The following is a 14,306-nucleotide window of genomic DNA, read 5'->3' as shown; positions in this document are numbered from 1 at the left end:
AAATACCTTTTCTCCTCATCCTGATGCATGAGCATAGATCAGAAGTGTCATGTCTGAAATTCAAAGAACACTCATGACACTGAGGCATAGTATCTAATTTTAATTATAGAGGAAATGATATGGTAGTTATTGGGATTTTGTCAGTTACATGTAACCACATGTATGTGTTCCAGGTGGGATGGGCAAGTACACCTCTTTCACAATGACTTCACTCTCATCACTTTCATTTGACTGTCAAACATAATAAAACACAGAGCTCTACTTACACTTCAAAAAATACCAAGCAATAAGAGCGAAAGTCACAAATCCCAAATTATATATTTATCAGTGGCCAAATCTAGAAACCTTCATACAATGATAAAACTAGAATAATTTCTAAAATAAAAAGGGGATAGCAATTGCTCTTCTTTAATTACTAACATGCTTTAAAATGTACCTGCACTTAGGATTAAATAAAAAATAAAGCCACGATGGGGGACTTGACAGTATTGTGTGAGTGAATTTGTTAAAGAACAGGCATTGATGGAAGAGAGAGAGAGGGGAAGGAATTGGCAGAGGTGTGGATACAAGACCTTAGGGGCAGAGAGAGGGCACAGCCACAGCAAAGAGATCCTGGACAGGCCAGTCTAATGATCTGTAGAACTAGTCAGAATAAGAGCAGTGAAATTAAATTGTGCTAGTGTTGTCTGTTAATTGTAATAGAGTGTCAGAGATGGTTTCCATGTCTTCACAGTACAATTTGATATTGTCACCTAAAGATTACCCTCCTTGCTTGATATCTGCTAGTAATGCTTGTTGATGATGATTGGAGTGAAAAAATTGTTCCTATAGTGTATCCTTATTTGTAGAAATTAGTACTAGAGGACAGAGAGAAAACAATTCCTTTCTTTCTGGTTCCCCTTCTGAAAAGGCAGACAGCCTGATGTCATTTCTTTGTCAAGTACGTTATTCAGAATATATTAAATACCAATGCCAAAGTTAATGATTCTTCAATCATCTCCTTTAAGAGAGCTATTTATTGGAAAATAACATAAAAAGAGATCTCTCTAAGATATAATTAATCAAAGGAAATTTGAAGGTATAAAATTGTGTTGCCAATTTATTAAGCGATTATTGGGTTGCAATTCTACCACATGAAAAAAAAAACACACCTCAGTTAAGACCATTACATAATCTTGAAATTGCATACAACCTCTCATGGAAAATGTGCTCACATTTTGAATAATGATATAATTTAACTTATTGTAAAATGACAGAAAAGTCACTGTTCAAAGGCGGAGTGTAGTTTACAATGACTATTTATTACTTTTTTATGTCAAGGAGGTAATGGTGCAAGAACAACGACAAAAAAATTTGTTGGTAGATCATGGTGGTGGTGGTGGTAAGAACCAGGTTGCATCCAATCAACTTGGTTCCTTTTCCTCCAAACTAATAGGCTGTGTTACATTTTCTTTTTATACCCAAAGCTCATTGTAAAATTAAGTTATGAGTTCTGTTCATGGATTGTGTTTTATGTTAGGAGAGTTTTCTAAAAGCCTGAAGATGGTTTTTACTCATTCTGAGCAGTAGCTTCGGTATATTTAGAGGCAATGGCCCATAGGGCTCATTTATCTCTTCTGAGGCTGCAGAGCCAGGAAGTAACTCAGGTTTCTGCAGTGGAGATTCAAGCCAGATGTAAATAAAGTGTGTGGTCAGAGGGAAGAGGATGTCTACTTCATCTCCTCAGAAGAGCTGTAGGAACAAACTCCAGTCTGAGATATTTTACGTCAAACCTGCTGCAAAGCCAAGGGAAGCCATAAGAAAGTAAATTTTGTAAATGTCTTGTCACATGACACTTAAGATGAGACAGGTTATGCTGAAAGCACAAGAGAAGTACAGGTTACCCCAAGATAGATATCTAACTATCAATAGCTTTTGTATTAGTCAGTTTTCAAGGTTATCTCTCAGAGCAGTAGGCTTGGTTGGCAAGTAAATACCTTTTATGAAACACTGCTCCTCTGTCCTCAGTGTTTGCTGCCTGCTTTGCCGTTTTACTTTTTCACTAACTCTTTTTGTTCTTGTTGTAATTGTGTAGAATGGTAAAAATGCCTTCGGGGTTTTAGCCCTGCTTCTCCTGATTCATTGCACCATTTTCAGGCAAGCCTTCTTTATCTTTATCTCTATGGATTACAGATACCTTTAAAAGATGGCCTCTTTTTGTGCGTATAGCCAAATGACCTAGATTTGTTTTCTGAGTTTTATTTATTTTTGTTTCATATTGTCTTGTTTTTCAGTTTTTTGTAGTTGAGATTTTTTGTTTGTTTTTGTGTTCTATCTATTGGTTGTTTTTTTTTGCTTTTTGTTTTTGTTGTTGTGAGAACCACAAGAAATTTCATGAAGCACTCCTTTTAACTGTTCTTCCATTTACTTCATATCCTTTCCAGAAACAGGAATAGAAAAGCACTTCATACAAATTTTAATTCCTTGATACTCTATGTTTCTTGTAGGTCTTTTGTTAAAAGGCTTCTTTCTTAACAAAATAGAAGTCCTTCCCTGTTGGAAAACATAATTGAGGCTATTTTTTTTTTTAATAGGCAAGAATACCCAAAAATCTGAGTCAGTTAAGGGTTTTTGTAACCAGAAATATCCAAAACATGATTGTCTTATCAGGATTTGTGTAAACCAGGAGACATTTGTCTTCAATTCCTCCACCTTCCCTCTTCTAACCTTTACATGACTTGGCACTTCAGGAGTCAGGTAATAGGAAAAAAAATGTATTTTTGCTCATTGGCTTTATTAGCATAATTGTCAATGTGGATGATGCTATATATTTCTAAGGCCAACTTTGCTTATGAACAATTTAATATAGCCATTAATTTTGTTTGGACTCTGTTCTGGGGAGATGGCCTGTAGTTCCCCTTCACTTCTAATTCTAATTCCAACCCACTGGCTCCCCTGAAACAAGGAGTTGTTTGTCTAGCCCAACAGGCCAGTGGGGGTGGGGAGAGGTTGAATCCTGCCGAGGGCAACCTGAAATTTGGGCCAATTCCTTTCTATCCCGAGGTTGGGTGGGTGCTTTGTCCTGCAGTTTCACTGACATAGATGGCTAACCTGTCTACCTTCTCTGGGTCTCAGCCACCTAAGGAAATTAATGCTGAGAATCAACTAGCTGATGAAAAAACCCATACTTAAGAAGATTCAAGAGCTGTAAAAGGGGAGAAAAACCAAAGCAACCAGAATCATTCCCTATCAAAATAAAGTTATTCAAGGAGACAGATGCTATTCTGAGTGAAATTAAACAAGAGCTTGAGGGAAATTCTAGTAAATCAACAAAAAGACCTTGAGGAACTAAAAATTATGATTTTTCCAGACTAAAAAATACAGCAGGAAAGAATGATCTTTGTTGATGGCTTGAATTCATCAAGTGAATTCAAGTGAATGAAACACTTGACCCACACGAAAATAAGTCCCAAAAGATAGAAATCATTAGAGAAAGTAAAAAACGTTAGAGAATATGCAGACTCAATGTGAGTAACTGGCAGCTCAGAAGGGTAAAAGGACGAAGGTAAAACATTACTTATACACACAATATGTGAAATTTTCCAGGCTAAAGAAACACCTTGTGTCTGCAGATTAAAAGGCCCTCTATGATCTATGCAGAATAGATGAGAGAAGATGCACACCTAAGGACAATCTGATGAAATTTCCTAAATTACAACAAATCTTACAATTTTGAGAAAGGAGTAAAAGAGCCAGAAGCTGCTGGAGTAATACCTACAGACCACTAAGAGAACCAGGCTGTGAAAAGAGTAATCCTTAAAACAGATGCAAAAAAAGTCACCTCATTTATCAAGATAAAGTTCTGTTTCAGATACATTCCATCACATTTTCTAATTTATTTCTTCATAGCATTATCACTCTTAAAAATTTCCATTAGTTCCTTTTTCTAGGTTTATTGTCTGTCTTCTCCACTAGAATGCAAGATGCTTGAATTGCAAGGAATTCATTTCCTGTGTCTTTAGCTCTTAAAACCATAAGTATTAACTGACTGTCCATTTTAAATTATAGAGTTTAAGGTTATTATACAATAATTTATAATAGATAAAATATTTTCAAATTGAAGGTGTAGTTTTTAAAAGTTGCTACACAACGGGTTTTTACCAGAGAAATGAATCTTATCTATTTACATTTTTTTGTTGCTGTTTACAAGGTAAGATTTTTTTAAAGGTCTATAGAAATTTTATTTAAGATTTTAACCTTGTAGAAGAAATGTGAAAAGCACTGTTTTGATTATGCTGCTATTGAAGTATAGTATTTCCTTTTCATTTCTTATTAAAGGAAAACAAAACAAAACACAACAAAACTCCAAGGCAAGAATGCTGTCTTTCTAAAAATATTTTTTTGTTTTTCAATTAAATTTATTGGGGTAACAATGGTTAGTAAAATTACATAGGTTTCAAGTGTACATTTCTATACTACATCATCTAGCTATCACATTGTGTGCTTACCACCCAGAGTCAGTTCTCCTTCCATCGACATATATTTGATCCCTTTTACGTGTGGATGTATATCCAGTTCAAATGAGTGACTGCTATGTGGTGGGACTAAGTCAGTTCTTCTGTTTGTACACATTAATGAGATGTCTCGTAGGGAACAATGCAGTGCTGGGTGTGGAGGGTCACCCGTATTTTCAAGGAGCTCACAGTCTAATACGTGAGCAGCAGAGTAATAATGTCTCAGTGCTGTCTGTGTGCCGAGGCAGGGTAATCAGATGAGAAGAACCTGGCCTCCGGAGTTAGAACGCCTGGGCCTGAATTCCATATCCCCACCCCTACAGGAGGGTCACGTCATCCCTCTCATTTTCAGATTGCTTTTCATAGAGACTGATGCTCATGATACTAAACATTTCATCAGTATTTTTAGTATTAGGTATAAAATGTGAATGAAAATAGAGGAAAAGGAAGTGACCTTGTTATCACAAGACAGGTTCAATCCGACCTGAGTTGCCCAGAATTACTTCAAGAATAGCTGCCCTCGAGCCAAAATAAATAAGTAAATAATAATAATAAAATAATAAAATAAAATAAAAGGCACTGCAGGAGATATGAGCAGAGTAAAGGAAAGACTCTGTCAATCAGAAAGTGGTTCATAAATAAAAGATGTTTGTGATTTGAAGTCCAACAGGCCTGGAGCCCAGTACATAATGAACACCAGCAACTGTGTAACCTCAGGCAAATCACGAAAATGCTAAACCTCAGTGTCTTGTCTGTATGACTAGAATGAGATAACCCATGGCTACGGTAAGGTTTAAACACAAACATGCAAATCCCTTCGAGCAGTGCCTAGCACGTAATAACCACTCAATAAATACTTAATATCTGTTGTATTATTTTTTTAAAAGAGAGACCAAAATGCAAATGTAATCCGTGTCTACACGTGTGCTATGCAGGGGAGAGTAGCCATGCTGTTTCATTTTGGGTGGATGGATGCAGCGGAGTCTGGTAACCTTTGAGCTTTAAAACTTGATGATTAATTCCCCTTATTATATTTCATTCTCTCCAAGCATAAAATATAAATATATTCTTCACTGCAAAATCATGAATGAATATTCTGGCATTCCAGCCAATTTCTGTTCCACAATAGTCCCATATTAAGTAAACTCTCATTAAATTTGGGGTAGTATATATCTGTCTATAGGGGGCACACAGATATTTCTGTCTGAGTGGTAGCCAGACAGTGAAACAGGGAGAAAAGGTAGTGAGGTATGAGTTTTCACTGCTGTTCATGAGTAATTAGGGAGAATCCCTAACAAATTGGGGGTATAACCTCTACTATGTGGTAACATCATCATAAACCCTCATCAGTTTGCAACCTGACCCCTTCTTAGGCAGAATTTAATCATTTCAAGAGAGTTTGTCATGGCATATTTAATTAGCCATTTGCCCCCATTAATTGGAAAGTCTTACCGGTTGTTGTGGAAAGACTTACTGATTCTGACTCTTTTAATAAAGACAAAAGAAGAAGGTATTTAGTCGCTGTATGTATATACTGTCGTTGCATTCTGAGACCCAGAATGTTCCATCTATGGCACTCCCATTTGCACTTGCACTGCTAACATTGCGGTTTCTTTGGATTTACAGAGCCCAGTGGTATTGACCAGGAGACGGCGCTGGCTGGTGCACAGGGCTTCCTGGGCTGTCTCTCTGCAGTGCAGCTCAGCCACGTGGCCCCTCTGAAGGCCGCCCTGCACCCCAGCCGCCCAGCCCTCATCACTGTCTCGGGACATGTGACAGAGTCCAGCTGTGTGTCCCAGGCTGGCACTGATGCCACATCAAGGGAAAGGACGCACTCCTTTGCAGGTAGCATATGGGTCTTCTTTACCCAGTCACAAACACAGCTTGGCCATGGGATTTAAAATCTTCTGATGTTGCCATTGATGCTCCATACTTGAAATGGTTTCTTAAAATGGATTTTTGTATAACTGTCAGTTCTCTTGTCTGTTTCTTTTCCAGAGACTCTCTTATGCCATTGCAGCTGACATTGCTTAAGTTTAAAATGACAGAGATCCCCTTTGACCTACAAAATTCTGTTCTGGTTTAAAATATTTATGAAGTTTTATAAAATTTCTCCTTCTTACTTGCCTATATCACCCCCTCTCCTTTCTTTGTCTTTGTCCTTTAATTGCAGATCATTCTGGAACAAGAGATGACAGAGAACCCCGAGCTAATGCAATCAAAAATGACTCTGCAGTAATTGGAGGTAATAGAAAGCATGAATGAGCTCTTCTTTGGTACTTATTATCATAACTAGTAATGATTAATATTTAGCATTAAATAAATTATGTACGAAGAATCTATAGATATCCTAAGTATTACGACTGAATCCTGAGATAATTGGGGGTGGTTTATTATTTGTACTGGATTGTCGTATAGTCTTCCTGAATTCCCAGCTTCCTTGGAGATTTTCAGTATAAATAATTGATAATTTCACTGAAGCATCACACTTAAAGAATTGTTGCTAAACTGTATAATAATGAATTGAAAATGGCTATCTACATTCCCTAGATAATTCTGAGTATATTTCAGGAAGTATTATTTTTGATGGATTCTTGGACATATCACTGTTTCTGCAGGGGTTTATGTAAAAAGTAGAAAAAACCCTGAGATTAACATTAGAAATATATATTTTGTTGCCTTAATACTTAATAAAACAGACTTTTTCATGGTTTAAATGCTCGCATCAATGAAGATTACACTTTTAGTTGCACTTTTATCAAATGTTAGGTAAATGGGATAAAAGTCATTCATAGTTATTTTACATTACAGAATTAACAAAAAAATTTTAAAAGTATCTCTTCCTGGTAATGAAAGAGCACATTCTCAGAGGTATAATTTATTCAAAACCAACCCTCCAAATAAACTTCTTTTCTTCCAGATTAATGGTTTTAAGGATGTTATTAATCAAATTATTGAAATGTTAAGTGGTTCACCTTTTCCCCACACTCTGCGCATGATATGGACATAAAAAATAAACAATTATTTTATTACATTGCAAGATAATGTATTTACTCACATACTTGGGCAACTTATGTGGGCTTTATGCCTGATCCAGTTGGTTTTATTTTTCATAGCCTTACTCATCTAGACATCAACATCCTTCAAGTAGTTAGGATTTTATTTAGACAGAGTACAGTTCTAGTCAAATCTTTGTGGGGCTATTAAAATCCCCACTGAGGATATTAACATCCCCACTGCTATTTCAGTTGCTTTTCTTTTTATCAAATTAATGGTGTATAAATTAAAAATACCTAAAATAGGGTCTCCAATTATTAATACAGCAAGCAAAAAAAACAAAATCCCTGCTAGAAGAGTAGGTAACAACTACATGTCTAAAAGAAATACATTAATATATTATTAATACATTACATGGTAAAAATTCACTTCAAGCTGTAGCATTTCATATCAGCTCAACATTTTAAACCAGGGTTCCTAGTGAAACAAATTGTCTCCATCTCACAATGGTGCTTTCTATACATTTACCTTGTACAGATATAGGGAAATATAGATAGAGATAGATATAAATAGAGAGTGATTATATAATCATAGGCAAGGTTTACAGAGTAATGGAGAGGTGTGTTGATAAGTCATTCTGTGTTATTTTGAAATGAAAACAAATTATAGGTCACCTGTGAAATTTTTACTTGATTCAAATGCATAGATCAGAGGAAGACAATATGGAAGGCTTGCAGCCCAGGGACTCACCAGGGTCTACCGATCTGGTGTCTGCTTTTGATTATTTCAGGGACTGAGTTTCAGAAGCAGAGCAGCTGGTCATGGCCATCGAAGCTCAGAAGGCCTTGTCTGGTACCATGTGCAATTTATCTACTAAATCACAGAATATCATCCTCTAGTGTATTTCCCCGTCTGGTAGCATGGTGGTAGAATTCTTCAACCGTTGTCTAGTTACTCATAAATTGCACCCACTGTGTAACAATAATTAACCCATTGAAGGATTTTCCAAATTGGATAATTCCCCAATGTTCTCCATTTGAGACAATCTTGTCTTCAGTTACAAAACACTGAATAATGTAAGATGGGAAATTGATTTAATAAGACATTTAAAAGCTGGTGACCCAGACACTGCTGAGGGTTTCTGGCCAGGCTGCACAGAGATGGATGGTCAGATTTACATAGAGAAAAAGCTACATAATTTCCTCATAAAAACACATTCACACAGAGTTTCAAATGGCAATGCCATAGAATGCAGTAGTTGGCTATATTTTATTTAAAACATCTTTTGTTGTTTTGTTTTGTTTGTGTAACAGGTTAGATCAAGATTTTTCTTGGACATGACAAATCCTGACATAACCTCTTCTCCAAACTAAAGGATATAAATCACATACATGGAGCAAACTACTTCCAGAGTCCATCCATGATTTTGAATGGATGTCCTCTCGGGGCCCATGTGATGTTTATTTTACAATTGCAGAAGCCTGCTCTCTAGAATGTCTTCACCAGTTCTTCACCTTTAAACAAAGAACCTACAACCAGACAATAGAAATATTTATAACAATTCCTCTGATTACTTTCCTAAGATAAGAGGCAAAGTATAACAACACATGGATATTCTGATTAGAATTATTATTTATTAACCTGGCTAATAATAACAAAAAAGTAACCACACCCATTAGTAAATTCTTCAGATTTGAAGTGCAGAATTTGGTCACCACACTTGTATTAAATTTATCAGCAAGGAATTACTATCCTTCTCAGATAAGGCTGACCTAGTCAAAAATCGGCTTAGCTGTTGGCAATATTGTGATTAGTGATAGTGAATTTGACCCCGAAATCATGTGCTCAGGAGTCCACTGTGATTGATGAGACCTTTCCTGGATTTGGCTTGGTTGGACTCCATTAGAGTTGTTTACACCTAATTTAAGCTAAAACAAAGAGTCCTAGTTTTAAATAGGAGAGCCCATCTACACTGCCATTTTCATTATGCCTACTTTTGTCTAAAAAAACTATATTAGTTAATAATTCCACGGATCTCCTCAGAAACGTCTAAGTATGAGGACACTCTCCAACTCTTGGTGACAGACAATAGTTTTCCAAATTCTATTTTTCATGTAAAAGCTTGAATTTATCACTGGCAACAACATATGTTGTCCGTCATTCATGAAGCGACAGACTTCGTTCTAAAATGAAACTTCATTCATTTTGGAGAAAACATCTGCCAAATATCCAAGTCAAAGCAACCATAGTTTGTCTATCAGTTGCTCTTTCAAATGCAAACAGTGCTCCAAGAAGCAAAAAGCAATCAGTTCAGCTCACACAATTCAGATGTTCACACGCGCACGTTTCCTGGAGACAGCCGTCATATTTCAGGATGGGCCAGAAGGACTTTATGTATACTATCCATTCAATTACCCAAAGTGTTAAAACTTGTAGTCAAAGGCCAAGATTTAATAAAATGAGTAATTTTCAGGTCTTCACCAGGGACACTCTTAAATGAATGTGGCTTTTGACTGTTTATTTTCTTTTCCCTGAGATGGCTTGGCAGTGCAAGCCTTCTACTCTGTTTTCAGCCGCCGATCTTAGGTTTGGTGGTCTTGCCTTAATTCACCCGAAGGACCCAGAAAACTTCCTCAACCTTGTTTTGCGGTATTCATGGATATATCAATTCAGTGAGAAAGCCATCTTAGTATTACTATGAAAATAGTTTTGACCCTATGGAACCCCTCACAGTGTCCTGGGGACCCCCAGGAATTCATAGATCACACTTTTGAGACTACTGACCTCATGTAATGCCAGGGTTGATAACCACTGGCACAGCCAGCAATTGTAGTATTTAAATTTTTCATTGACAACCAGATGTTTCATATGCCTCATATAGAAATAATCTAAATATACCTATATATCAGTATCAATATTCATTATTCAGGATTATTCATGTGCAGAACCTATTCCTGCTATTCAGCCTAGGACAAATGATTTGAAAATGAACTTCATTCACCTGAAATCTATGTAATTTTACTAACAATTGTCACCCCAATAAATTAAAAAAAAAGAAAATAAGAAAATGAACTTCATTCTAATGTTTACATATTTAAGTATAAAAACACATTTAATTATTTTATGGTGTTACTACTACTCTATAATTTCAAAATAATTAAAACTTGTCCGAGTATTGGTATGAAGTGACCACATGGTCTTAGAGACCATCTTTGTTATTAAATATAAATGCACTACATAAATCCAATATACTATGCTTTCAGAATAACTGGAGGCAAACCCACAAGGTAAATAGAACTCAGAAGTAAACTCAATATATTATGATACCACCTGATCAAGAAATAACGTAAAGTTTTGATATTTCCACTTTATATATACTAGATGCGTGATTTGCGTAGCAAGTAATTTTACTATGACTTATTAAACAATGAAGTCAACACAGTTTCTGTTCAGATGAAAATTCTGACTTGGTATTTCTTTTCTCTTCTCTCACTAGGTTTGATAGCTGTTGTGGTCTTTATCTTGCTGTGTATCACTGCCATAGCTGTCCGCATTTATCAGCAGAAAAGGTTATACAAAAGAAATGAGGCAAAAAGGTCAGAAAATGTAGACAGTGCTGAGGCTGTTTTGAAAAGTGAGCTTAATATACAAAATGCAGTCAGTGAAAATCAGAAAGAGTACTTCTTCTGATTGGTAGCTGTGGTTTAACTTACAGTTACGACAGTGTGTTTTAATAGCGAGGGGCTGTCAATGGACAGGAAAAAAAAGATGTTTTTACATTGAATGTACCAGCAATGGATTTGCAGAACTGCCATCTTGTCATAGCCAGACGTGAGGTGGTTCCAGGAAGCCTCATCCAGTGACACATTTCCCATGGCAGTCATTCCTCATAACAAGGAATTAAATATTGCTGTTAATTTCCAATGGTTCTGATATGATCTAACGCAGAAGTTTAACTCACGTGATGACTGTGGTTTTTAAAACTGTAGCCCTGCTCTCTCAGCATAAGATTTGTTAGAGGTAAATATCAAAATTGGACTATAATGACCTTGCTTTATTTGAGAACATATGCTGTGTTTGCTTTAGTGTTCCCATGGTGTTATTCATAGACCTGGAAATGCTTCTAAGATCCTATTTGGCTGGTGTTTGCATCTTCCGTGGCCAAAAGCATTTAAACAAACCCCTTTGCCTTTCTCTGTATTACATTCAATACAATTTATCAATAGTCTTGAAAGATGTTTCGTTGTCATTGGTTTGTTTGTATTGCTCTTTTTCTATTTGACTATTCTTAATGATTTTTAATGTGTTAGGTTTTTGAGTGTCAGAATTCAGCTGTGAACATAGAATTCATATGTAACAAGACTCAGAAAGTGTGTTGGCTGTCAGTGTGTGATGTCTGGCCTTATAAAATTTTTTCTATTTAATTTGCTATCATCATTTGGTATGGCAGTAGTTAAGACCCTGGCTAATGCCAATGTCCTAAGGATTGTGAAATGTTTGCAACTAAACTTGTTGATATGACAACACAACTCTTAACTCTGCAGAAACTTATTTTTATTTACAACTGCAATATCTCAAATGAAATATACTTCTGAGAATATTTTCCCCAAATGTTATGTCTGTTTTCTTTATAGATTTATACTTCTGTTTTCCTAAAGTTTATCACCAACTTTCCTTTGATCTCCTTTGACTATATTCCATGGTCTTATGTATTAGGAAAAAAAAAAGAGACACTTTAAAGTGTAGCGTTCCATTCCCCATTCTAAAATATATACCCCTTCAGGTATACATTTTGCTGTGCACTGATCTCCAGGACAGACATTTTGAAATATAAACAGCAACCATGCCCCTTTCTACAAAACCAGTAGAGTGATTAAAGGCTGCTCATTCTAAACGGTGATGACATACTGTGTTTCCCCGAAAATAAGACCTAGCCAGACAATCAGCTCTACTGCATCTTTTGGAGCAAAAATTAATATAAGACCGGGTCATATATAAGACCGGGACTTATATAATATTACATAAGACCCAGTCTTATATTATAGTAAAATAAGACCGGGTCTTATATTAAGTTTTGCTCCAAAAGATGCATTAGAGCTGATTGTCCGGCTAGGTCTTATTTTCAGGGAAACACGGTATTATATGACATATACCAGGTGTGTCTTTCTAGTCACTTCTCATTTACAATGATGGGGTACACTTATAACAATGGGGTACATTTAACAGAAAGTACCAAAAATCAGTATAACCAACTAACTAGTGCATTCTGTTTAGATGATGTATACATTCCAGGAGATTAAAGAATTATCAATAACCTTATGAAACTGACACAATAATTAATTTTGTAGTCATGTAAACAAGATGTTTGCATGTAACTATCTTTGAATTCCACATGCCAATTATGTAATAAAGGCACTCTGCTATTTATACTCACACTTTTTAGGTGCTTGCCAAGGAAAATTGGATTCCTTAGTTATCTACACCAGAATAATTTGGAAATATGTGAATTAAGCATCTTATTTTACTTCTTAACTCTCCTTATAAAACCTGTCTGTCTTTTTTCATCGCACCGTGTCCATTTGGACGTGTCTGTAAATGCCTGACTAAATCTTAAGGATATGAATTAACATAGCAGTTTATGAAGCACTTATGTTGACAAATAGCATACTTTTCTGTTTTGTTTTTCAATTGAAAGGCTCATGTGGTGTGTAGCAAAGGACTGAACACAGAAATGGTAGTTTTTATTTGGTACAAAACTGAATACAAACATTATAACAGCCCTGAATCTTTTACAAGTGTTCATGTTTTATAGTAGCAGCATTCGCCTGGTTGGGAGCAGCATAGAGACAGGTTTGTAGATAGTGAAGCCTCATAGCACTCTGTGGTCTGCACTGCTGGAAACTGCAACATTATGGCAGCAAAATGCATTGATACATCACATGCCATGATTTTCATTTCCTATTTTGTAACCTTTCCCTTCTTTTTCTCTTAATAAAATGCAGTTTTGAATTTAAATGCACAATATATTTTAAGAGACATTGTATAAAAGTTTAAAATGAGGAAATTATACTGGATTTTTTTTTTCTCAAAACAGTAAAAATATGTGTAGATGTATGCCTTCTTTACTGGTATGTGTGGTTTTTAAACCTTTTGGTACCTCCTGTGATTATTATGAATTGTTAACAAAAGCTGCATTTATAATATATATTTTTTCTTTTAAGTGGACTTAAAAGTGAAAGAAAAAATAGAAAAGTGTTTACTAATTGTAACAAGTAAAGAAAGTTAAACTAGATTTTAAGTTTTGCCAGAGAACAATTATTTGACTGTTGGCAGTTGTTTGTTTCTTATGTATTTCAATTGAGTGATGTCCTTTTGCTTCTGTAGAGAGCATGGCCAATGAGCACTATACAGATACACAGGATTATATGGAAAAATGCACCCTGCTGTAATACAAAAGTTAGAAAAAAAGTCTTTATTTGTGATTTCAAATGAAAACTATATATAATTAACATTCTCGTTTTGAGAAGACTTAAATTTTCCAAATCTGATTAAATTAAAATGTGCAGTACACAAATAGAGTGGAGTTAGTGTGGCATATGAAGTGGGGGTCATCCGTGGGAAAAGGCATCTTAATTAAACCATGCCACTGAAATGGCCCACTGAAATTGTCCACTCTAGGAAATAGCTCCATTTTCTTTTTTAATCCTTTCCCAAGTGTTGCTCTTTAAAGCATGTTTAATAAATTCTTTAGATGGTAAGTTAAAGACAGCAGGAAGAAGAATCAATCAGACAACCGACCAAACAGAATCCAGTCAT

The 14,306-nt window shown here is 35.7% G+C and overlaps 1 protein-coding gene across 4 annotated transcripts in view; it reads left to right on the top strand.

Annotated features, from left to right (window-relative positions):
- CNTNAP4 (contactin associated protein family member 4) overlaps nt 1-13,611 on the top strand; it is a 238,124-nt gene extending 224,513 nt beyond the window's left edge. For 3 of the 4 annotated variants that reach the window (XM_074314549.1, XM_019710883.2, XM_019710888.2), the window contains 3 exons: nt 6,120-6,338; nt 6,667-6,738; nt 10,987-11,317. In XM_074314549.1, the coding sequence (XP_074170650.1) occupies nt 6,120-6,338; nt 6,667-6,738; nt 10,987-11,180 (485 nt within the window). In that variant the 3' untranslated portion in view covers nt 11,181-11,317. Of the gene's footprint in view, nt 1-6,119; nt 6,339-6,666; nt 6,739-10,986 lie in introns of all 4 variants that reach the window. The other variant, XM_019710874.2, reaches the window with a different exon arrangement.
- The last annotated feature ends 695 nt before the right edge of the window (nt 13,612-14,306 follow it).

Source organism: Rhinolophus sinicus, linkage group LG11 (assembly GCF_036562045.2).
Source record: "Rhinolophus sinicus isolate RSC01 linkage group LG11, ASM3656204v1, whole genome shotgun sequence".
NCBI classification, from domain to species: Eukaryota; Metazoa; Chordata; class Mammalia; order Chiroptera; family Rhinolophidae; genus Rhinolophus; species Rhinolophus sinicus.
The sequence above is the reverse complement of the archived record's forward strand: the minus strand, read 5'-3'. Positions and strand labels throughout refer to the sequence as shown.